Source organism: Neomonachus schauinslandi, chromosome 1 (genome assembly GCF_002201575.2).
Source record: "Neomonachus schauinslandi chromosome 1, ASM220157v2, whole genome shotgun sequence".
NCBI classification, from domain to species: domain Eukaryota; kingdom Metazoa; phylum Chordata; class Mammalia; order Carnivora; family Phocidae; genus Neomonachus; species Neomonachus schauinslandi.
This window is the reverse complement of record NC_058403.1, coordinates 196299857-196325569: the sequence shown is the minus strand read 5'-3', so window position 1 is coordinate 196325569 and position 25713 is coordinate 196299857. Positions and strand designations below refer to the sequence as shown.

The 25713-nt window shown below is 50.5% G+C and overlaps 1 protein-coding gene across 1 annotated transcript; it reads right to left on the bottom strand.

Moving 5' to 3' along the window:
- Positions 1-3753: 3753 nt before the first annotated feature.
- On the bottom strand, positions 3754-24478 carry LOC110577633 (TRAF interacting protein). The gene is made up of 15 exons (XM_021687025.2): positions 24329-24478; positions 18885-18942; positions 18280-18363; positions 16243-16282; positions 15511-15638; positions 14202-14296; positions 13588-13701; positions 12785-12872; positions 12119-12208; positions 11595-11683; positions 6535-6690; positions 4686-4734; positions 4265-4414; positions 4115-4165; positions 3754-3911 (listed from the first exon to the last, which is right to left on the bottom strand). Exons 1-15 carry the CDS (start codon positions 24424-24426, stop codon positions 3792-3794), a joined length of 1410 nt encoding a protein of 469 aa, XP_021542700.1. The 5' UTR covers positions 24427-24478; the 3' UTR covers positions 3754-3791.
- Positions 24479-25713: the final 1235 nt, after the last annotated feature.

The window sequence follows — 25713 nt, the reverse complement described above, 5'->3', positions numbered from 1 at the left end:
TTGGCATTCCCACCTACAGTGCAAGCGGGTTCCCCTTTCTCTGCATCCTCACCAACATCTGTGGTTTCCAGTGTTGTTAATTTTAGCCATTCTGACAGGTGTGAGGTGGTATCTCATCTTTTGCCCATTTTCAAATTGGGTTTTTGTTGTTGAGTTTTATAAGTTCTCTACATATTCTGGATATTATCCCTTATCAGATATATGACTTGAAAATACTTTCTCCTTTCTTGGGGTTGCTTTTTTACTATGGGGATACTGTCTTTTGGGTGTTAATCCTTTTTTTAAATGTTTGATAGAGGAGCGCCTGGGTGGCTCAGTCGTTAAGCGCCTGCCTTCAGCTCGGGTCATGATCCCAGGGTCCTGGGATCAAGCCCCGCATTGGGCTCACTGCTAGGTGGGAGGCCTGCTTCTCCCTCTTCCACTCCCCCTGCTTGTGTTCCCTCTCTCGCTCTCTCTGTCAAAATAAATAAATAAAATAAAGTGTTTGATAGAAAATAAAATAAATGTTTGATAGAATCACCAGTGAAGTTATCTTGTCCTGGGCTTTTCTTTCTTGGGATTTTTTGTTTTGTTTTTTAAATATTTATTTAGAGGCACCTGGGTGGCTCAGTTGGTTAAGCAACTGCCTTCAGCTCAGGTCATGGTTCCAGGGTCCTGGGATGGAGCCCTGCATCCGGCTCCCTGCTCGGCGGGAAGCCTGCATCTCCCTCGTCCTCTCCCCCTGCTTGTGTTCCCTCTTTCGCTGTCTCTGTCAATTAAATAATCTTTTTTTTTTTTTTAAAGATTTTATTTATTTGACAGAGAGATAGAGAGCACAAGTAGGCAGAGAGGCAGGCAGAAGGAGAGGGAGAAGCAGGCTTCCCGCCGAGCGGGGAGCTCAATGCGGGGCTCCATCCCAGGACCCTGGGATCGTGACCTGAGCTGAAGGCAGCCGCTTAACCAACTGACCCACCCAGGTGCCCCATAAATAAAATCTTTAAAAAAAAAAAATAAAGATTCCTCCTGCTCGGCAGGAAGCCTGCTTCTCCCTCTCCCACTCCCCCTGCTTGTGTTCCTGTTCTTGCTGTCTCTCTGTCAAATAAATAAATAAAATCTTTAAAAAAAATTTTTTTTAAATAAAAAAAGATTTATTGAGAGAAAGGAGAGAGTATGTGCACGTGCGAATTGGGGGAGGGGCAGAGGGAGAGAATCTTCAAGCAGACTCCCCACTGAGTGTGGAGCCCAACACAGGGCTCCATCCCATGACCCATGAGATCATGACCTGAGCCAAAACCAAGAGTCGGACACTTAATCGACTAGCCAGCCAAGTGCCCCATCTTGGGAGTTTTTTGAATACTGGTTCAATCCCCTGACTAGTTGCAGGTCTATTTATATTTTCTCTCTCTTCTTGAGTCGGTTTTGTTAGTTTCTGTGTCTACAAATTTGTCCATTTCAATTAGGCTATCCAGTTTGTTGGTGTACAGTTGTTCACAATATCCTGTTATAATCCTTTCCATTTCTGTAAAATTGGTTACAGCATCCCCATTTTGATTTGACTTTGATAATTTGTCTTTTTTCTCTTAGTCAATTTATTTAAAAGTTTGCCAATTTTCTTGACCTTTCAGAGAAGCAGCTCTTGGTTTTGTTGATCTTCTCTATCGTTTTTTAGGATTCTGACACTAATTCCTAAGTGTGTATTTTATTCCATACCACCAAGCAATTTTCCAATGCCAACTGCACGTCCTGCAATTCAACTCAATTCTGAGACCATCTACCTGGAGACAACCTCAGATCCACTTCCTGCTCTGGCACCAGTCAGCTGCTTTTGCAACTGGAGCTGCTATCCCCACAACCATGAGGAATAGGGGATGGTGGCTGGTTCAAGCCTGGCTCTTCCTCCATCAAGTACTTTCCTAGTTGTCTAATGAGGTATCAGAGTTCTGAAATAGTTGATTATAATCGCTCTTTCCACTTCTTTGTATTTAGGTCTAGCAATAACTGTTTTGTAACCATCACCACTATCTATTTCTAAAACTTTAAAATCACCCCAGGCAGAGGGAAGGTAGGTGAAATAGGTGAAGGGGATCAAGAGTACCCTTATTGTGATGAGCCCTGAGTAATGTATGGAAGTGTTGAATCACTATATCGTATACCTGAAACTAATATAACACTGTATGTTAACTATCCTAGAATTAAAAAAAAAATTTTTTTTTTTAAGTAGGCTCCATCCTGGGCCTGAACTCATGACCCTGAGATCAAGACCTGAGTTGAGATCAGTAGTTGGATGCTTAACCAACTGAGCCACCCAGGCACCCAACTGTACTGGAATTCTTCAAAAGCTGGGGTGGTGGGGGGTGGGGGGGTAGTTTATATAGCGAGAAAACAAATCACCCCAGACAGAAACTCTCTAACCATTAAGTAAGGACTCCTCATTTTCTCCTCACTCTAGGCCCTGGTAACCTCTATTCTATTCTACTTCTGTCTCTGAATTTACCCATTCTAGATACCTCATTTAAGTGAAATCACACAATATTTGTCTTTTGAGTCTGCATTATTTCCTTAGGGGTCATAAGTTCTTAACCTGCAATGCTGACTCATCAGGTTCTCACAATTGGGAGGTTAGTGCTACTGTCCCCACATCAAAGAAGCTGAGACACAGAGAGGCTAGTTTGCCTAAGATCACTCGGCTGGCTATTAGGCCGCCGCCGACTGCACCCTTAAGTCGAGACTGCACTTCCCCTCATCAAACCTTGGTTCAAGGTGGCAGCAGAGGCTCCAGCTCCCATAACCAAGCATTACTTTCTCTCCGTGATGCTCCTCCAGGTGCGCTAGAGGCAGCGGGGCATGCTTGGCCCGAAGCATGAGGGCACTCACCTTCACTCCCGGTGCCAGGCCCGTGCTGGGCCCCGCAGAGACAGATGAACCCCCCTGCAGTGGTGAGAAAGGGAAGCTAGAGGTCACAAGGGGAAGTCTAGGAGAAAGTGCTCTTGAAGTTAAGACTCAAAGGTCACTGATTATTTATTTTGCTTGCTGGGAGTTCCCTGTATGGCTATACCTGTTAACCCGTCTGCTTTCCAGCCTCTGGCATTTGGGCTGTGCCCAGCTTGGACTGTGGACAAAACTGCAGTGGTCTCATTCCTGCTGGAGTCTCCTTGTGCCCTAGGAGGGGGCACATGCCTAAGGGTAGGACTACTGAGTCTGAGTCTAGGCGAAGGCCCTACTTCAGAAAATTATGCCAAACGGTTTGCCAAAGTGTTGATGCAAATTCATACTCCCAGAGCCATGAAGAAAAAATTCTATCTTTTTTATTTTACATAGAAATCGTCCCCCCCCCAATCTTCTCCCCACCATGATCCCCTCATTCCCCATCCTGCTCAGTTCTGGCCACGCCTAGCAGCAAGTCAGAAGCAGGCAGAAGCTTGGGCAGGCTGAAGCTGCCCAAGAAGCCTCAGGCACTTTGGTCCACACAGTCAATAAAAGACCTTAGTCTGGAGAATCAGAAGCAGCCCAGCCACATCTGGCCACAAACAGGAGCCTCAGACAAGGAGGAAGTCCTGCTGGCCTCACTTCAGCAGCCACACATAGGCCCAGTACGGTAGACCCAGTGGGGGGGGGGGGGGGGGGGGGGGGGAGGGTAAGTGCAGGTAAAGCACAGTTTCTGGGACTCACCCTCACCCCCATCTTTTTGTCTATCCTTGCCCTTGGCGCTGGTCCTCGAAGTGGGGTCTTGCCCCCCAAACCCCTTGCTGAGCCAGTCCTGGCCTATGAATTGGAGGCATGTATCTGGCCATTGATCCGGCTCACTATTCTCACTACCACAGGAAGGTGTCCAGCTTGGCCTGGGAGGGAGGGAGCGCTTTCTTCACCCCCACTCTCTGCTTAGTCTTGGGCTTGGGTTTCACAGGCAGTGGGCGGATCATCGTCGTGTCAGTCTGAAGAAGCCGTCAAGGAAGAGGCCTAAAGAGGAGACTGGGCAGCAAAGGCTTAGGCTTGGGGCGTGGGCAGCTCTGCTGTCCTGAGGGAGGTCCAGCTCCACACAGCTGAGGCTGTAGCCACTGCCAGGCTGGGGCTGGGGGTACGGGTGAGGGACGGCGTGGCTAGCTCAGCTCAGCCCAATGTCACAGAACAAGGATACAGGTTGGATGAATTTTGTCCGACCTCCAAGCCCATCGAAGCCTGTCCTTACCTAAAGTAGAAGGAAGAAGTGAGTGGGCCAGGTTAATAGGCTAGGGGGCTGGCCCCCCAAGAGGGCTGGCACTTGCCACTCGTGGGAAGCCATACTCACTGTATCTCTGCTGCGACAGGGCTCTGCCTTGGCCCTCTTGGGCTGTTTCTGGCCTAGGACGGCATTCCGGATGAAGACAGGAAAGGCACTAGCTAGCTCCTCATCTGGCTCTCCCACACAGTGCTGGCCGCCCAGTGAGAGCTGGGACTCCTGGAGGGGAGACCCCAAAGCCAGACTTGATGAGCCTGATGGCAGCAAAGGAGGGGGTGGGTCGTGGTGGTAGAACAGGACCAGGATCTCTGACGCCTCACCCAGAGGCAGGAAGGTTAATGAGTAGAGTTCCCAGGTAGCTCCGAAGTGCTTCAGTCCTGGGCCAGGAGTGAGAGGGCTCTGGCAAGACCCTGCCCTCTCGGAAGCCCAGCTTCACACTCGGTCCTGGCAAGGGTTGGATGGTGACTGCCTGACTTCTGGGAAGCCTTACCTGCTTAGGGCCTTTGGGCATCTTCTTGGGGATGTCCTGAACGGGAGAGCTGTGAGAGCGAGACATGAAGGCAAGAGGCAGGTGAGCAAGACACAGGGCCGGGCAAGCCAGGCTCAGCACACGGCCCTTGGGGAGCCACCAGGGGGCACGGCTGCTGTAATGGCTGTGTGCTGGGCAAGGCCCCTCGGTCAGCCGCACCCCAAGTGCAGGTCTGTGAAGAGCTGGACAGTCACAGCTGCCAGAGTGGGGAGGGGGAAGTTGGACCATTTTCCAATCTTGCGGCTTCCACTTGGAGCCAAGCCAATGTGAATGCTCCCCAAGGCCTCAGGCACCCCACCATGTCCTGGGCTCTATGTGGGGATGGAGATCCACCACCCACAGGAGGAAAGCCAGTCATGTCCTGAGACAGGCAGAAGGCACCTCATGAGCTCAGACTTAGCTGCATCTGCCCAGAGAGGGGCCACCACCACCCTAAGACCCTCGGTACAGAGCTCATAAAGTGCTCCCATCACACAGGACTAGGTCATCTTCCTAGATAATCTGTGCAGGCAGGGTCTGCGGGCAGAACTGATCATGGCCCCAAGCCCTGGCCATTCACTCCCAGCTCCAGAACTAGACACAGTGTTTCCATCCAATTCCTGGGGACACTAGCAGCTGAATACCCTTTCCTGGTATTTTCCCAGGTGGGTAGAAGGACAGTAACCTAAGGCTGACCCTGTGGCTTCTCAAAGCCATGAGGACAAAGGCAAGATTGGGCCTGTCAGCTCTGGACCCCATCACTCCTGCCCCCACAGACCGTGGTGAGGCTACATGATGACCATGGGAAGATTGTCCACTTGCTGCGAGTTTGGCCCTGGGGAGGTTGATCCAAGGTGGAAGCATCCTGGGTTCCCTCAGCCTCCCTGCAGGCCCTGAAGATGATAAAAATGTCTCACCCTTTACAGCTAAAGAGACGACATGAAGAAGCCAGGGCGTGCAGCAGGCACTCGTAGGTCCCCTGACGGCAGCCCGCACACCCAAGGGTTGCTTTCCACGGCTACCAGGCCCGGCCCTGTACGGCCCAGGTGCCTCCAGCCCCAACGGTAGGGAGAGGTGGAGAGTCCAGCTGGCTCTCCCTTTTGCCCTCTCCCCAGGCCTCTCCCACCTTCACTGCTTAACACCTCAATTTCTTTCTCTCATGTGCAAAGTCTCCAATTAGGAGGAAACCCACTCTGCCCTTGACCCCCTTACCTGAGCAGCGTATACCTACATGTACCTACGGGAGTAGTTCTCGTCTCCCTGATGAACCATACTTGGCCTGCCTGGTCAAGCAGACAACTTGCCATTCCCAGTCCACTGCGCCCCTAGTGCAGGTCCCACCCATCCCACTGCAGCTCCCCACAGCTTCTTACACCTGCCCCTGCGGGATACCCCCTTAGGTGGTGGGGCCCTGGGCTCTATGATTTGAGATGGTTCTAAGGAAGAGCCAAAGAGGCACACAATGGAAGAGGAAGTTCAGAGTCCCTGGCTCAGGACTCTGGTGGGCAGGCATTCAAGGTATGGGGAGCACACACACCTTCCAACATCATCAACCCAGACCTGCCCCTACTGGGACCCCTGTGTTCTCTCCAACTCACATCACAACCCCTTTGCCTAAAGGGTGGCAGTGATGACTAAAACAAGCAAGAGAAGAGCTTTGCACAGAGTATTCAGGAGAGGGAAGAAGAGGTGGTCAGAATCAAAGTCATGGTCAACTCCAGGTGACCCTCACTGCCCTATCAGCCACTCGGAGTGATGAGGGCAGGGCCTGCAGAGACCTCTTGGTCATCCTCCCTCAAGGCTGTGGACAGGGCCAGGGACTCCCACTTACTGTGCTATCTCTTGGCAGAGCTTCTTGGCACGGTCATGATGGATGCTGGAGGGCTGGGATGGAGGTGTGTCGACATCAAAGGTGGCGTTGAGGTCAATGTCATCACCAAAGGCTGGTCGGCGAAGCTTCAGGCTCAGCATCTCCATGGGGGCTGGGCTATAGGCAGAGTTGGCCCGGTTACTCTGGACCACCATGGCAGTCCAGAAGGACAACAGTCCCTGAAGCATCAGAGATGGCTTGGTTCCAGGGGTCTGGAGCCCACACCTGGCTCAGGGCCATCCTGCAAGGAAGCCTGAATCTCTACAGAAAAAAACCACTTGGCTTAGTGCTTCAGTCATGGGACCAGTGAAAGTCTTCAAGACATGGAAGGAAGCAAGCAAAACACACACAAAACCCAAGAGTACAAACAAAAGGTTGCCTTTTGACCAAACAGCTTCATTTCTCAGAATGCAGTGCAAGGGGCCAGAGATGTGACCACAGATTGATATAGATGGCAAATGGCACAATATTGGAAGTGGTCAAATGACTCCCCAGGGGGCTGGCACTTTCACAGCCTGAATATGATGCAGACATTAAAGTAGTGTTTCTGGAGAGTAAACTTAATAACATGGGGAAATGCTCATACACTACATTTAAAAAGTAATACAAAATTCTGTATACTAGGCGATAAAAGAAAAAGAAGACAAGTTGGACTTCAAAAAAATTCAAAATTGTGTGCATCAAAAGACACAATCAGGGCACCCAGGTGGCTCAGTCAGTTGAGCATCTGACTCTTGGTTTTGGCTTGGGTCATGATCTTGGGATCGTGGGATTGAGCCCTACACTGGGCTCTGGGCTTGGCGCAGAGTCTGCTTGTCCCTCTCCCCCCTGCCCCCATGCTCTCTCTCTCACAAATAAATAAATAAAATCTTAAAAAGACACTGTCTGGGCGCCTGGGTGGCTCAGTTGTTAGGCGTCTGCCTTCAGCTCAGGTCATGATCCCAGAGTCCTGGGATCAAGCTCTGCATCGGGCTCCCTGCTCGGCGGGAAGCCTGCTTCTCCCTCTCCCACTCCCCCTGCTTGTGTTCCCTCTCTCGCTGTGTCTCTGTCAAATAAATAAAATCTTAAAAAAAAAAAAGACACCGTCAACAGAGTAAAAAAGCAATCCACAGAATGGAAGAAACTATTTGCAAATCATCTCTCACATAAAGAGCTAAAATCCAGAATATAGATAGAACCGAAGCTCTATAATGGAAAACAAACAACCCAGTTCAAAACTGCGCACAGGGCTTGAATAGACTTTTCTCCAGAAACAATCTACAGATGGCCAGTAAGCCCATGAGAAGATGCTCAACGTCACTCGTCATTAGGGTGATGCAAATCAAGACTACCATGAGATACTACTTCACACCCACGAGGATGGCTGCTATGAACAACAACAACAAAAACCCCAAACAAACAGAAAATAACAAGTGTTGGTGAGGATGTGGTAAAATTGGGACCCTGGGGCGCCCTGCTGGCCCAAGGTGTGGAGCAGGTGACTTGATCTCAGGGTCATGAGTTCGAGCCCCATGTTGGGTATGATTACTTAAAAACAAAATCTTGAAAAAAAAATTGGAATCTTTATGTCCTGTTGGTGGGAATGTAACATGGTACATCTGCCATGCAAAATAGCACAGCAGTTCCTCAAAAAATTAAAAACAGAATTACCGTATGATCCAGCCATTCCACTTCTGGGTATACATCCAGAGCTGAAAGCAGGATGTCGAAGAGATATTTGCACAGCCATGTTCATAGCCGCACACTCACAACAGTTAAAAGGTGGAAGGCAACCCACGTGTCCATCCACCAGCGAATGGATAAGCAAAATGTGGTATATACATACAATGGAATATAATTCAGCTTTAAAAAGGGAAGGAAATACTAACACCTGCTACAACATGGATGTACCCTGAGGACATTATGTTGAGGGAAGTAAGCCAGTCACAAAAAGACAAATACTGAATGATTCCACTTATATGAGGGATTTAGAGTAGTCAAAATCATGGAGACAGAAAGTAGAATGGTGGGTGCCAGGGGCTGGAAAACAGAAGTTATTGTTTAATGAGTAGAGTTTCAGTTTTTTAAGGTGAAAAGCATTCTGGAGGTGGCTGGTGGAGAGGAGACCACATTATGTATGTAATGCCACTGAATTGTGCACTTGAAAATGTTGCTAAATTTTGTTAGGTATGTTTTACCACTGTAATTTGGGAAAACAACTCTATGGAAAGTACAATTTTGGTGCACACACATCCCCCCACCCCTTTCCCCACATACAGAGAAAAGACTAGAAGAAAATAAACCACATGTCAACAGCGAGCTCTGCGCTAAGTCCGTATTTTCCAAATTCTCAACAATGAATGTGTTGTTACTTTTATAATGGGGGGGGGGCTGGTATTCTGTTAGAAAACTGCAGCCACTAGGATTTTTCTAGCCCACCCAGGCCTGGTGGGGCTCCCTAGCTCCTGTGGTCAGAGAACTCTGGGGAGTGGCAGGGCAGCCCCAAGAACATCCTCTATTTCCTTCCCTTAGGGACCTTGTCATCAGGGCTGCCCAAAGCCCTACTCCCACTGCTCTAGGACGGAGGGATGCACTGTGAGGGTATGAGCCTCTGGCCGGGGCCCATTGGGGCATGCTGATCGGAGGAAAGGGGACTACGTGCACTGATTCGGGTGGGTAAGCAATGTGGGAAGCTTGGACTATCTCTTCCTTTCCCTGGCCAGGTCCCTGGAAGCTCCACCCCTTCTTGCCTGCAAGTGAAAACAAAGGTTGCACAAGCCGCCTCAAACCAATGCCATGCAGGTTGCTTTGCTTCCCGCTCTGGGAGCCACAGCAGAAAGCGGCAGCCAGAAGCACTCATGGCAACATTTCTGTAGTCTCTGTTAATTCTGCCACTATCGACGGACCCCAGCAAGTCCTCTGCCACTGTCTCCCACCCGAGGGTCAACAAGCCTCATCACACCCCGCTCTCCATAGCCACGCCACACACGCACACCCCCAGCCCAAGCCGCACACCCTGGTGGCTCCCGCGTGCCCCAGCCCTGACAGCCAGGTTCACCCCTCACTGAAGCGTCTAAATGCAAATGGCACAAGCGCCTCTTTTCTTGTCATGGGATGTGGCCTGTCATGGTGTGTGGTCGGGGGCGATTGGGGCTTCGCCATCTTGGGGCTTCGCCATCTAACCCTGCAGTCTGTCTACCCCACTGGAACACAAGCTCCAAGAGGACTGAGAGGGCCTGACATGCAGCACGCCCTCAGTAAGAACCGGTTATAGAAGTCTAGGCCTCGGGGCGCCTGGGTGCTCAGTCGTTAAGCGTCTGCCTTCAGCTCAGGTCATGATCCCGGAGTCCTGGGATCGAGCCCCGCATCGGGCTCCCTGCTCGGCCGGGAGCCTGCTTCTCCCTCTCCCACTCCCCCTGCTTGTGTTCCCTCTCTCGCTGTGTCTCTGTCTGTCAAATAAATAAATAAAATCTTTAAAAAAAAAAAAAAAAGAAGTCTAGGCCTCGCTCCGGCGTGGAGTGGTAAAGAAAGTAAGCAAAGGCAGGTATGCAAAGTCCCTGGGAGCCTAGAGGCATCCCTCACTGTGGATGCCAGACACAGAGAACATGTGTGTGGAAATACCCTGAGGCCCACGGAGTGGGAAGTGGAGGGAGCACTGTGGAGCTTGTCGATAACAGCCTTGATAGGCTAGGAAAAGGATTTTTCCTTCCTGCCTTGAGGCAGTTTGAGTTCTAAATGTTTGACCACATGAGATGGTCTTCGAGACTATCGGCTCCCTATGAGTCAAGCTCCTGACAGCGCCCTTGTGCTACCTGGGGCTTCCAAGCCAGCGTGGCCAGTGGGCTCTGAGGGTGGAATGGGGAGGAAGGACCAGATACGGCGTCTAGTTTGTCCAAATCAGCAACACGCTGGACCTCACAGAGAGTCATGTGCCCATCAGACTCCCACAGCCATTTCTCAGTCCAACCCAAACTGGCGGGGGGCAGGCAGCTCTAGCTCCAGGAAGAGACACTGGAGGGTCTGAGGTAAAAAGGAAAGAGTACGGATGAGGAACTAAAGGTAAAATGAGAAGGACAGGACACTGGCTTGTTGGCACTCGCTCCCCGGTGCAGATGCTGACCAGGTAGTATGGTGTGGGGAAAAGAATGTATGTGTAAGGAAGCTGGTGGTGAGGAACACAGATCAAGACGCGGCTCCCAGTCTACTCATAGCCGGGTGTGTGCTTACGGGCTCACTCCACGAGTGCCTTAGGCACAGTGCCAAGAGGCCTGGGAGTGTTTGGTGCGGGGAGGAATGACGTGAAGCCGGGGGCTGATAAGCCGGGCAGACAGGAGGAGCGGAGGATGGGTCACCAGCCTCACCTGGAGGTGGCGGCCAGGGATAGACAGGATTAGGAGGCACCACAGAGCTTAGATGGGCAGACTCTGGCAACTGATTGGATGTGAGGAAGAAGGAGCATAATGATTTTCCAAAGGACATTGAAAAGTGGCTCAAATAAAAGGCTGGGCCACTGGGTTATGTGCTTTCCGTCTGGGCCATCAGCTGGGCAGCTAGGCAGAACAGCCCAGAGATGCTCTTAGCTCGGCTTCTGTGACACTCAGGAGGAATGGGCAGCCAGTCCCGGCAGGGACACCCGTCCCTCTGCCTCTGGCTCCCTCTGCCGGCAGCTTTAATGCACACATTCCTGAGACCAGCGGAGAATTTATTTTGGTGACTGGTTTCATGTTTGTTTCAGAATCTGGGGCAGACAAATGCATTTGGTAAGCATTTCATAAATAGGATGCGTGAGGACAGTCAATACTCCTGCCCCTTCCCTACCCATCCCTAGGTCCTCTCTGGCCTACCTTAGCTTTCATTGTCAGCCCAGAACTTGCCTCAAAGCTGCTTTCCAACTAAATCTTGGCTATGTCCCAGGGCAGGAGGCCCACAGCCTTCAGGCCCACATGGACCACCCACCCGACCAAAGCCAGGAGTAGTGAAGACCCTTACCAGGGACTTCTTCCAGCTTATGACCCCTGCACCACCCCAGGAAGTCAACCAACCTCTCTAAAACCAGGCGGTTGACAGTCTCACTGTCCACGGGTGGCAGGTTCAGGGTTTCCTGCAGCATCGTTAGCTTTTTTTTCAGGCTCTTGGGGAAGGAAAGAGAAGAGTGTGAAAGGAAGGCTGAGGCAGCAAGTCCAGAGAGACTGTCAAGGACATGAACAACATGCACGACAGGCAAGCCCACTGGGAACAGAGCAAGGCCTGAACCCCCAACATCCTGAACCCCCTGGATCACCTGGCCTCAGAACCCCTCTCTGGTGAAGCCTCTCCTCTGGTGAGGCTATATCCCTGGGGATATAGGTACAGGACAGGCTGTAGGGGAAGACCCATGGTGCTGTCTGTCCCCTACTGAGGAGGCCCAGGTTCCAAATCAGGGCCAAGGTACACATCCTGACCCACTCTGACCCAGGAGGATGCAGGGAACCCAGAACCACCGCCACAGACTGGGACACAGGTTTCTAGGTTCTTGGAGGACACACAAATGACCCCTCGTTCCCGTCTGGCCAGGGATGTTCCTTACCACAATCTCCTTGTCAGCACTCTGTAAATCCTTCTGGGCCGACTTCAGCTCCAACTTGGTCTGGTCTAGTTCAGAGTAGACTGTCTGCAACTACAAGAAAGTATAGGGAGTAAAGGACAGGCCAGCAGATGGCCATGTGCTCTGCCCCCACCTGCTGCTACCCAGTGCATGCTCACAGAAGCCCAGGGTCCAGAAGAGTCTGAGGACACATGGGGAGACCGTGGCTTTGTGGGGCCTGTCCATGCCCATCTGGAGCTGCCCAGGAACTAGGGCTGCATTCTAAACCCGACAGCCCATGGATGCACCGGGCCCAGAGATAAAGCAACTGTGCTGACTGAATGGGGTTCCAGGTACGTTCCTCTTACTCTGGGCCTGGGACAAAAGCGCGCCTCTAACACTGTCACATTCGGGATCTGCCCGGGGCCAGGAAGGATAGAAGGGAGCGTAAGTGTGCACGTACTGGGGGGGATGCCTGCATGACCTGCCACTCTAAGGGGACAAGCCACAGAGCCAGAGCCAAGGCCCAATAACCAGTCTCTGTGAATCACCCAGAGGCCCCATGGAGTCTGCTGCACCAACAGGCCCCATGGCTTTGCTCAGGAGACAGGACCGAGCACGACAAAAGGATAGCCCTCGCTCCCCTCACCTTCTGCTCCCCACCGTTACCTTGCTTTTGGAAGAAAACAAGTCCTTCTTCAGTCTGTCCGCCAGCTCCCCTGAAGCCTTCCGTGCCTCTTTTAGATTCTCATACTCTCTATGAGGGGGCCAGGAAAAGAGATGTCAGAACGGGGCACCCTGTGGTCAGACTGCACCACAGCACCAAACAAACGCAAAGCCCAGGCTGTCCCCTCAGCCAGTTCTCGTTCCTACTCTGACACCTGAGCCCAGCAGCGTGGTGCTGCGGAAGGTCCTGCAAGGAGAGCAGGGGAGTCTCTGTTCCCTGCCTGTCCTGCAGGCACTGGTGATTGGAGAGGGTTTGCAGGAAGCCCTGCCCTCACGAAGAGGCCCCCTATACCACGTGGCCCTCATAGGAGACATCTGGGATCCTCCGTGCCTGTCAGCCAAGTAGCTCCCTTTCCCCAACCTCACATCCACAGTAGCAAAGTTTCTGATGCAAGTCAGGCAGAGTCGGTGAGTGCTGATAGGAAACAGGCTCCATTTATCATGATGGGGCTTATAGCCCAGAGAGTGGTGCCAACCTTCTTAGAAATAACATTTATATTCACACTCATTCTCTCAATAACCCAATGAGGCAAGTTATTACTATCTCCATTCAGGAAGCTGTGGGTCAGAGGCCAAGAAACTGGCTCGTGGCCACTCGGTGAGAGGTGGGGTCAGGGTTCAAACTGAGGCAGCATAGCTCCGGAGCCCGCCCCTTAGGTCTGCCTGCTCTGCTTTACAAGAGACGGGCAGCAGAGAGGGGCCGTGGCTTAGCTCCCGGACTGGGCCACAGGGGCCGGAGTACGCACTTCTTGAGGGACACGCAGTACACGGTCAGCTGCTCCACCGCGGACTGCCCCACACCCATGTCTCGGATCATCTCCTCCACCTCGGGCCGCTGGCTCTGGAGCAGGAGCTCGATCCTGAAAAACACCCAGCCCACGGCATTTACAACCTGGAGGCTTATGGGTAGGTACCCAGTGCAGCTCGGCTTTCCCTTGCTGCTGTTGCTATGGTGACAGCCTGGCCTGCCAGCATGCTTCAGCAGGCGGGTCTACCCGAAGGAAGGCCCCACAGCAGAGCTGAACACAGCTTCAGGGACGCTGCTGGGGAAGGATGGGTGCTGACAGGTCCTCAATGTCAGGGATCCTTGGAGAAAGGTCTCTGGAGCACAAGACCTGCCAGGTCACCGGGCCACGGGCAACAGGAAGAGGGAGGACTGAGGCAAGGGGCCCCATGGAAAGTGGAGGAGCCCACCGAGGCCGAGCAAGGACACCTGGGCCCACACCCAGTTGGCCTGAACCCCACATGGCCTACGGAGGTTTGCGCCACAGAGGTGCCAACCCCTACTGCAGTCCTAAGAGCTGGGCCCTCTGGGGGCCGTAGGAGCAAGGGCAGAGGGAGTCCTCAGCTCCGGGCTCACCGCTCCATGGTTTTCATCTTGCTCCTGAGTCGGCGCGCCTCCTCCTGGGCTTGTTTGCTCTCATCCTGCTGCTGCTCCAAGTACTTCATCTGCTTCTGAAGAGCAAACACACCCGTGCCTACCTGTTGCTTGGACGATCCCAGGGCCCGTGGCTAAAGTCATCCTGAGACCTCTACTCTAGAACTGTCTGCTTTTCCAAGTGCTGATAACCGTGTGTGCCCAGCCTCCAGGGAGGAAGGCTCCTGGGCCCCACTCTGGCTTGTGCTTTTTCTGCTATGAGGCCCTATGCCAACTGCTTCCTCACCTCCCCGCTTGCTTCCTCCTGAGATATGTCTCACCCCAGGCACAACCCACTGCCACTAGCTAGAGGCCCACTGTGGGCTGCCAAGGTCCTGTGGCCTAAGGGCTCACGGTGCATGTCATGTAGGAAGCTGAAGAAACACAAATCCAGGTCTCATTATCCACCATCTAGACCCAAGGACAGTTATCAGTCAGGCTAGGAGAGCTGAACCAGAGGCAGCTAGCCAGGCTGCCCTCAGCACAAAAGCACTCCATCTCTGACCTGGGAATGCTATCAAAGATGCCCGCTCTGCAGCCAGGTCCTGATTCACTCCTTCCCTCCCACTGGCCAGGCCACGTGATCCAGCCCAGCCACCAAGCAGGAACAGAGACAACGAACACCCTGGGGCTCTGTCTGTTCACAAAGATGGCTCCCTTTCCCTTTCAAATGGCATCCAGCAAGGACTGCTCCTTCTTACGAGGCCAGAATATCAATTGTGGGCTCAGATCAATCGCCTTATGCCCCTTAGAGAGCAAGAGGCTCACCAACCCAGGCTGATACAAAATTCATCTGGGTCTAGAGCAGCTTGCTCTGCAGGCTTTGATCTGCCCGGTCAGCTCAGCACAGCTGACTTCAAAGGCCCCCTGCTCCTCTTTGGGATGCTGTTTGATCTGGCTCCAGAGAGCAGCCCAGCCAAGGACTAGAGTGCTAATGGAAGGTTCTTCCATCTGGCTTCATCGGTGGAGTACAAACCACTTTTGGAAACAAGGTCCAGCCTCACTGAGGTCTTGGCTGAGCTGCCCCTCCGAAAAGCGCCAGGAAGGCCTCACCTCTTCAGACTACTCGGTACAAAATCCATAAGCACAGCCAATATAACCCCTCGCTTACGGACTGGATGGGTACAACACTGGAGGCCTGGGGAAGAAGGGATTTGCCTCCACTTTATAACTGCACAAACGAAGGTCATGACCAAGGCAGAGCCAGAAGATAAGGCCAACAGACTTGTGCCCACAGGACCCGGGGACCCACCTTGAGGGTGGAGCACAGCATTTCGGCCTTGTCTAAGGCCTTCTGCAGAGATTCCACAGTGGCGTTGCGCTCTTCCAGCGTGTCCCGCAGGGTGTCAATGATGACCTGGCTGTCCCTTTTCTCCTTCTCTGCAGCAGGGGTGGGAAGGGGGAAGGCCCGTTCACCCATCAGCATAAGAACCTGAGCCCTTGGGCTCCAGCACTGCACCCCTGAGCCAGGTAAGGAACAAGTCCCCGGTCAGCAAGTTGGGTGGCCCACTTCTCTCTCTGGCATGCACCAAACCAGGGAAGCTAAGCCAGAGTCTCTTCATTCAGGGGATGAGACCCTCTTTCTGTTGCTTAGAACTACCTGAGTAAAGATTTCACCGCTGTCCACTCCCATGGGTCTAGTTAATTCATCATCTTAGAACCCAAGCAGGTTTCCTGCCAAACTCAGCAGCCAAACACTCTCCTAGAAATAGTCTGTCCCATTAGGCAGCCCCCTCCCAGCCTCGGTCCTGGGCAAGTAGCCTCAGACAAGGAGAAGAAGCTCATCTGGCCTAGGTGGATGGCTTGAGGCACCTCCCTTTCCTCTCCTTTCCTGCCAATCACAAGAGCCAGCAAAACTCTTGGATATAGAAAGCAGGGAGAGCCCCTAGCTTCACCAGAAAGCTAGAGGCATTCCTCCCAGGGCCTCTCCCCCAAGCACCTAGGTCAGGAGCTTCCCAGGGCCCCCTGTCTCTTACTAACTCACCTTTCTGGGAAAGCTGGGCTCTCGTATTATCCAGTTCATTCTACAAGGCAATATCCACAATAAGAAGCAGAAAAGCATCATACCTGGCTTCCATAGCATCCCAAAAAGCTTGCAGGGAGATCCAGGAGGTGAAAGTGAGGCCTTTAGGTCCAGGGAGGCACAGACCCTGTCACGGCCAGGCTAAGCCAACAGTGAAGAGATATGTCTTGCTTTATCTCTATGCTTTTTTTAAAAAGTAGGTAAGATGGAGGAAAATAATCTCAAGTACAAGACACTGGCACAGGGAAGGAGGCAGAACAGGGGCAAGAGAAGCGAAGCTGGACCTGAGTGATCAGTCTCACAGCCAAGGCCTCCATCACCTCCTTGGCCCTATGCTGGCCCTTACACTCTCTGGGCTTCAGCTGTACTCACTGGGGACACAGAGTGCGGATGGCTAAGGACCTTGGGTCACCACTCCTTCACTGCACCCCAGGTCCTGCTTGCTTCAGGCTACTTCTCTCCAAGCTCTGAACTCACTCTGTGTGTCACGAATCTTCCAACCCTGATGAGATAGGTAAGCTGGGACAACTTTATGTCTCCGGATGAAACCTCACACGTGCTGGGCTCTAACCACACTACTGTGAGGGTCAAATGAACCTCTCAAAGCCCGTACGTAAGTTACAGAGCCACGGCCACAGAACCACTGAGAGGTTCCCACTCAGGAGTCCGGAGCACTCAACACGCCCATGGGCAAGAGAAGTTTTCCATAAGCAGGAAAACCAGGCACTGCAGAACTGAAAGGCTTGGCCAAGGAAGGGTTCATGGTGGTAGCAGGACGGAATCCAGGCAAATCTTCCTCCAGATCACCCTTTCCAGGTCAATACAAGACTCAGAATTTCACATGTGACCAATCCTAAAGCCCAGCCCCAGTAGGATAAGCTCCCTGCTGTGAAAATCCCCACCCAGGACTCTGGGGCAAAAGCTTTTGGTGGCTGGGCGGCTCAGCGTAGGCAGAACATCCTGGAGTGCACGTAGTGGGTAGAGAAGGGCATGCACGTACTGCCAGAGAACAGACACCAATCCAAAGCTCCCCCGAGTCCCCTGGCCCCCACACTTAAGCAAGGTACCTACAAGCCCTTGCTCCAAACCACTCAAGATGTTGTCTCTCTGTCTCCTAGATCTGGCTTTGAAAGCCAGAAAGAAACGAAGCTGCCTTTGTTGTCTTTATCACAGGGAGGACGCAGCTTAAAACCAGGAGCAGTTACCATGACGATGAACATGCTGGCTTTAGCACAAAAGCTCTACGTTCTTGAAGCAGTAAGGTTCCAAGGACATCACGGCACCCTGGGGCCAAGGCCAAATGAACCCTGGCTGACAGATGCCCAGCAAATGAACCCGCAGAGTCCAGGTACATTTCGAACCCCAATCCTGCTTCCTCAAGAGGTTTTGGCCAATCCAGCACAAAGAAAGTTAAATCTTGGGCTTGAAGGGAAGAAGTGTAGGGGGGAATTCACCCATTCTCCCCTGCATTGTGGGTTTCTGCCCTGGCTCACATCCTGATTCCAGGGGTTCTGCCCTCCATTAGTGGCCTGGGAAAGACTCAGGCACCTGGATATATACCAAGCTTCCCCACAGTTTTGAGGCACAGACAGGTTTGTGAATAGGGTCCACACATCTTCCCTGGCTGAGGACTAGAAGAGTTTTCTGATCTGTCTCTAGCTGTCCAAGCAGCAAAGTGGGCTGGGAAGGATGGCTGTAGAAGCTCTGCAAGGTGAGAGAACGTCGGGAGAGACACTCTGGTCTTTGGAAGGAATTGCTCTGAAATCCCAAGGGTGAAGGCTCACAGTCACATGGCTCCTCTCTGCCCTAACAGTGTATTTCTCCAATGACTGGGTCTTATCATCACTTTTCCTCTGCTCTCCTCCCCTCTGCCTTGAAACCTCTATGACTCTCCCTCCAGACTCCATCCCCACAATCTACACACCCACCCTGTGAGGGAGCAGAGAGTAAATTCTCAGACGGCTTGGGGTTCAATAGAATGACATAAATCCTGGGTACCTTTAAGAATTCTGCATCTAAGACACTCTCCTCCTCTTGGGCAAGGTCAAAGAAGAGCTTATTGATAACGGTTCTTCTGCCAACCTGGATGGAAGGACAAGAGAGAGTATGACTGTATAGCTGGGTCATGTGCAAGGATGACAGGGATGTACATGCAGCTGAACATGCAGCCAGGCCTGTTCTCAGCCCTCACTTTTCATGGCACATCCCTTGGAATCAGATGAGCTCTGTAACCCTACAGTCACCCCACGCTGGTGCCACTGGTTTGGTGGTTACTAAAGTCATGTCACCGCAGACCCACGAGGTGACTGTTCAAAAGATACCCCAACTCTAGGTGCTGGGCATTGAGGATGGGGAAAGGCAAGGAAAGAGGCTAAATTTACCTAGGTGAAAACCGGCCCGGGCAACAAGTCTATCTGCCAGCTACTCTTGGGCATAAGCAGGCCTCCTGAGCCACTTACGAGCACAAGGCTTAATCAGCCTCAAACCAAGAGGGTCCAAAAAGGTCAAAGACACTGTTCAGTTTCAGAGATCTTCCCTGATTCCTGCTCCCTGGCAAGGAAAAGATGTCTTCAGCTGAGGTGTTTTTACCCCATCACCCTCACCTGGATCCGGCACTGGGGGCAGGTCCGACTTGGTGCTGTCTCAAACCACTGAATTAGGCTGGAATGAGAAGCAGAGAAGCAGACTGGTGAGCCCTTGCTTGGGCAGACACACAGGCCAGGTGGGCACCCTGACCACAACAGTGTCTGCCTCACTCCTGCTCGGCCCGACGCCTGACCACGAAGGAGGGCAGTACTACAGGTGGCACGGCACATCCCACAGGGCCCCACTGGTACAAGCACTCGGACCAGGGGCGCCTGCGTGGCTCCGTCGTTGAGCGTCTGCCTTCGGCTCAGGTCATGGTCCCGGGGTCCTGGGATCGAGCCCCGCGTCGGGCTCCCTGTTCCGCGGGCAGCCTGCTTCTCCCTCTCCCACTCCCCTTGCTTGTGCTCCCTCTCTCACTGTCACTCTGTCAAATGAATCAATAAAATCTTTAAAAACAAAAACCAAAACAAGCACTCGGACCAGTTGGCCCTTTTTTTTGGCCCTGTTAGGGTCCTCCCGACCCCTAAGCTGCTCTTTTGTCAGCATTCGGGTCTCTGACTGGGAGGGAGCAGGAGCCAAAGTTCAGGGTCCGTCAGAGATGGGGATTCTAATAACACCCCCACTTTAAGCTGGGACTCCAAAGGGCTAAGCTTTCAGAGGAAGGGTAAACTAGAAGCAAATGCAAGTCGTGGGAAAAGCAAAATACAGTCCAGCTTCATATCCTCTATGTGAGTGGTCCAACAAAACCTCAAGCCTTCAACTCTAATTAGTCTCCTACTAGTAGACTCTCCCACCAGAGACCAGGGAGAAAGAGTCCTTTCTGGAAGATAATACCATCATCCCAGGCCTTAGTTTTTTTCTATAAATAACTTTCCATATATTAGGACAAGATAAATTCAAAGGCAGCCAGGCACAGTGGAATACTATACAGCAACAAGAATGAATGAGTCTACAACTAAGAACAATATTACGGATGAATCACATACACATAACATTGAGGAAGAGAAGCCAGACACAAAAAAGGTATATTAGGTATGATTCCATTTACATAAAGTAAATGTTTTAGTTGTTTTTTTTCTTTTAAGTAAATAGACAAGGAAAAAAGCACTACACGTGCACACCAGAACATATGCACGAGGACTTCGGATACGGGAACTGTCAGACACAACATAATATGGCATGCTAACGAAATAAAAATCAAGACTGAAAGTATCAGTAGACGGGCGCCTGGCTGGCTCAGTCGGTACGGCATGTGACTCTTGATCTCGGGGTTGTGAGTTTGAGCCCCATGGTGGGGGTAGAGTTTATTTTAAAAAAGAAAAAAATTTATCAGTAGAGAACTACAGAATAAAAGGTGACATGGCAGAATTTAATAAGCACCAAACATAAATTCTAAAATTAAAAATGGCCAAAATTAAGAATTGGATGGACGAGTTTAATGGCAGTTTAGGCACAGTTGAAGAATTAGTAAAATGAAAAGACAGGTCAGAGAAAACACTGAGACTTAAAAAGATGGAAAAATATAGAAGAGATGACAAAAGATATAAAAGATACTGTGAGAAGGTCTAGCATACATATAATAAGGAATTCCAAAAAGAAAGTATTAGGTGGAATTATGCATTTTCCCCAAGAAGTCTATGTCCTAATTTCTCAAACCTGTGAATATTTCACGTTATATGACAATAGCAATCTTGCAAATGTGATTAAGGATCTTGAGACAGGGGGCTCCTGGGTGGCTCAATCAATTGAGCGTCCACCTTCGGTTCAGGTCATGATCCCAGGGTCCTGGGATCAAGCCCCACATTGGGCTCCTTGCTCAGTGGGGAGCCTACTTCTCCCTCTGCCTCTTCCCTCTACTTGTGCGCTTTCTCTCTCTCAAATAAATAAATAAATCTTAAACAAAAAAAATAAAAGGATCTTGAGACAGGGAGATTATCCAGGTGTGCCCCCATGTAATCACAAGGGTCCTTAAGTGAAGCAGTAGTGTCAGAGGCATACAGAGAGATCTGAAGATGGAGAATGGGGCCACGAGCCAAGAAGGGCATATCCCCATTTACAAACATTGACTATAATCCAGTAAACTCATTTTGGACTTCTGATCTCTGGAACTGCAAGATAATAAATCTGTGTTGTTTTAAAACACCAAGTGAGGGGCACCTGGGTGGCTCAGTCATTGGGCGTCTGCCTTCGGCTAGGTCATGATCTCAGGGTCCTGGGATCAAGCCCCACATCAGGCTCCCTGCTCTGCGGGAGGCCTGCTTCTCCCTCTCCCCTCCCCCTGCTTGTATTCCCTCTCTCGCTGTGTCTCTCTCTGTCAAATAAATAAAATCTTTAAAAAAACAAAAAAACAAAAAAAACACCAGGTTAGTATTAATTTGTTTAAACAGAAATGAGAAACTAATATGAAAAGAAAAGAGATAATGGAATAGAGACAATACATGAAAAGATAATGGCTGATAATTTTCCAAAACTAATTAAAGAAACTGTTCCACAAGTTAGACAACCATAAAGAATCCCAAGCAGGATAAGTAAAAAAATGGTAACAAAAAGAGCTGAAGTGCTATGTTATTGTCAGACAAAATAGACTTTAAGTAAAAAAATGTTACAAAAAAATAAAGAAGGACTTTATATTTTGATAAAAGGTACAATCCAACAAGAAGAAATAACAATTATAAACATACATGTACCTGACAACAAAGCCCAAAAATATATGGAAGAAGATTGGACAGAATTAGAGAGAGAAACAGACAGTTCTACAATAAAAGTTGGAGATGTCAATAATCCACACTTTTAATAATGGGTAGAACAATCAGACAGGTAATCAATAAGGAAATAGGGGACTTGAACAACATAAACCAACTAGATCTAACCCACAAATACTCCACCCAATCACAGCAGAATACACATTTTTCTCAAGTGCACAAGGAACATTCTTCAGGATAGACCATACGTTGGGCCACAAAACAAGTATCAATAAATTTTAAAAGATTAAAATAATACAAAGTATCTTTTGTGATCACAATGGAATGAAACTGAAAACTAGTAATAGAAAAAAAAAACTGGAAAATTCACAAATATGTGGAAATTAAACAACACACTCTTTTTTTTTTTTTAAAGATTTTATTTATTTATTTGAGAGACAGAGAGCACGAGAGGGAAGAGGGTCAGAGGGAGAAGCAGACCCCCCGCCGAGCAGGGAGCCCGACGTGGGACTCGATCCCGGGACTCCAGGATCATGACCTGAGCCGAAGGCAGTCACTTAACCAACTGAGCCACCCAGGCGCCCTAAGCAACACACTCTTAAACAACTGATGGGTCAAAGAAGAAATCACAAAGGAAATTAGAGAATACCTTGAGATGAGTGAAAATGAAAACACCACATACCAAGACTTATAGAATACAGTGAAAGCATGCTAAGAGGGAAGTTGATAGCTGTAAACACAGACATTTAAAAAAAAAAAAGGCACCCATTAGATAACTATTATAAAAAAACAAACAAAAACAGAAAATAACAAGTGTTGACAAGGATGTGGAGAAATTGGACCCTTGTGCATTGCTGGTGGGGTTGTAAAATGGTGCAGTCAAAGTGGAAAACAATAAAGCAGTTTTTCAAAAAATTAAACATAGAATTACCATATGATCCAGTCATTCCACTTCTGGGTATAACTCAAAAGGAATGAAAGCAGGGACTCGTACAAAAACTTCTAAACCAGTTCATAGTAGTATTACTCATAGCAGCCAAAACATGGAAACAACCCAAGGTCCATTAACAGATGAAGGGATAAACAAAATGTGGTACTTCCATACAATCGAATTTTAGTCATAATAGGAATGAAATTCTGATACATGCTACAACATGGATGAACGTTGAAAACATTATGCTTAGTGAAGCAAAACTCAAAAGAAAAATATTGTATGCTTCCACTTATATAAGATACCCAGAATAGGAAAACTCAAGGAGACAGAGGGTAAAATAAAGGTTTTCAGGGGCAATGGGGAGGGGGTAATGGAGAGTTGTCGTTTAATTGGTACAGTGTTTCTGTCTGGAATGATGGTAAAGTTTTGGAAACAGATAGCAGTGAAATAGATAAAGGGAATTAAGAAGTACAAACTTCCAGTTATAAAATAAATAAGTCATGGACATGAAAAATACAGCGTAGGAAATATAATCAGTAATACTGTTGTATGGGGGCGCCTGGGCAGCTCAGCTGGCTGGGCGTCTGTCCTCCACTCAAGTCATGATCCCAGAGTCCTGGGATCAATCCCACATTGGGCTCCAACCCCACATTGGGCTCCCTGCTCAGCAGGGAGCCTGCTTCTCCCTCTCCCCTTGCATTCTCGCTCTCTCTCAAAAAAATAAATAAAATCTTTTTTCTAGATTTATTTATTTATTTATTTATTTGACACAGAGAGAGAGCAAGAACAAGCAGGGGGGGAGTGGAAGAGGGAGAAGCAGGCTCCCCGCTGAGCAGGGAGCCCATGAACCCTGGGATCATGACCTGAGCCGAAGGCAGTCGCTCAACCAACTGAGCCACCCAGGCGCCCCATAAATAAAATTTTAAAAAACAAAACAAAACACTGTGGTATGGTGACAGTGACCACAATTATCGTGGTAAGCATCGAGTAATGTGTAGAATTGTTGAATCAATATGTTGTGCACCTGAAACTAATATAATATGGTATGTCAATTTTATTTCATTTTAAAAAAAGAGCTCTGAATCAACCAGGCCACACCTGCTAGGGGAATCTTTCCTCACCAGCTGTACGTTCAAAGGGTCAGCAGGACGGCCGGATCAGGGAGGACTTCCTTGCCCTTCCATGGGTTTTTGGTATTTTTTAAAGATTTTATGTATTTATTTATTTATCTGAGAAAGAGAGCGAGAAGCAGACTTGCCGCTGAGCGGAGAGCCCGATTTGGGGCTCAATCCCAGGACCCTGAGATCATGACCGGAGCAGAAGGCAGATGCTTAACTGACTGAGCCACCCAGGCGCCCCCTTGCCCTTCCATGTTATCTTGGGTTTCTTGGAGTCAGTGAATACACTGGGGTGTCTGACCAACGAGATGACTCTGGGTAGAATAATCCCAAACCATCAAGCAAACCACAACAAATCGGATAGCCAGAGGCCTACCAGGTTATCTCGAAGAAATAAAAGGCCTCGTTAATTTGGCCAAAGTTTACCTCCGCCCAGAGGTGTTGAAGTCACACCTCTCTGCCAGCGGATCAAGGAGCCCCCTACTTTATCTTTACTGAACCAACTCTGTTTCTCTGGACTCAGTTCAGCTGTCACCTCCTCCGGGGAGCCTGCCCAGACCCGCCTCAGTCCAGGTCGGGAACCTACGGTGGGGCTCAGGCTAGTGCCGTCTTAATCACCTGTCTGGGCTCCGCCCGGGGACCCCATACCCCACAGTTCCGTAGCCGTACCAGGCCGAGAGCCCGGCCCCGCCACTACGGTCACTCACCACTGCAGGTGGAAGGTGTGGCCGCAGTGGATGGCGGCCACATCTCGAGAGTGGTCGAAGAAGTCGGAGCAGATGGTGCACAGCGCACGGATAGGCATGATGACTGGTCTAAAGGGGATGAGGCAGCCGAGGAAACCTCGACCCGTCCAGCTTCGCTGCCGCGCCCCCGCGTCCCCGCGGGCTTCGAATTTGGCTCCACTGCGCAACTTCCGGGAGCGAACCGGAAGTGGCTATAAGGAACGGGGAGGCTGGGTCCGGATTGGACAAACCATGGGGGGCGGGGCTTAACGACCGAAGAGAATCCTGGGGCTGAGCGCGGGACTGTCAGCTGTAATTCTCCAGTGGCTCCCGTAAGGATTCGGCAGGTACTCGCGGCAGCTACGCCGTCGGCGGGCCCCTTTCTGGGGCAAGACAAGACATTATGGTCCGACGCCAGATCTGGTGCGAGGCGCGCCGGGCATTGGCTCCTCAGCCCTGTTCTGTCAGGGCAGCCTTCTCTGCACTTCGAGAGTCGAGAAGACCGAAGCCACAGGGGAATGGGACGATGGTCCCGATGGAGAGCGGTCCCCTGGGCTCTGGGCAGTGCCGTACGCCCGTAGTTCCCACAGACTAAAAGAATGCTCCACCCTCGGGGCGCCTGGGTGGCTCAGTTGGTTAAGCGACTGCCTTCAGCTCAGGTCATGATCCTAGAGTCCCGGGATCGAGTCCCGCATCAGGCTCCCTGCTCGGCAGGGAGTCCGCTTCTCCCTCTGACCCTCCTCCCTCTCATGCTCTCTGTCTCTCATTCTCTCGCTCTCAAATAAATGAATAAAATCTTAAAAAAAAAAAAAAAAAAGAATGCTCCACCCTCTCAGCCTTCGGCTCTGAGTGGTCCTAGAAAGATGGACACAGGTCCCAACCCCTCAGGACACCCAAGCTTACTCTGGCTTTATCCAAGCAAGGCATGATGATCCCTAAGTTTGGAGGCAGCAAGGCCAGTACCCTGACTTTCGCTCTTAGCTCTCAGGAGGACCAGCATGCCTCTGGACTGTATAGTGGGGTTACAATTTTGGAGGCCCAGATGCTTTATAGACCAGTGACTAACAAACCCTTTTATTGATTCCCACATCAGAGAAGTTATCTTTGGGGTTCTCCCTGAGAAAGAGCAGCATCCCTGGTGAATTCATCTGGGCCAGTCAGGACTGGAACAAGTCTTCCTAGCAGTTTTCATGCTTAACTGTTTTTAGCAGTGTTACTACCCTCTCCCAGAAGAAACCTTATGTAGAGCCCCATGATCTAACGTTGATTTGTTCCACCTGAAGTAGACCCAGAGTGAAGTTCTTTGGGCCTGTGTGGAAAGCACGGGCATTGTCCACAGGGAGGAGGAATCAACACAAAGGGCAGCA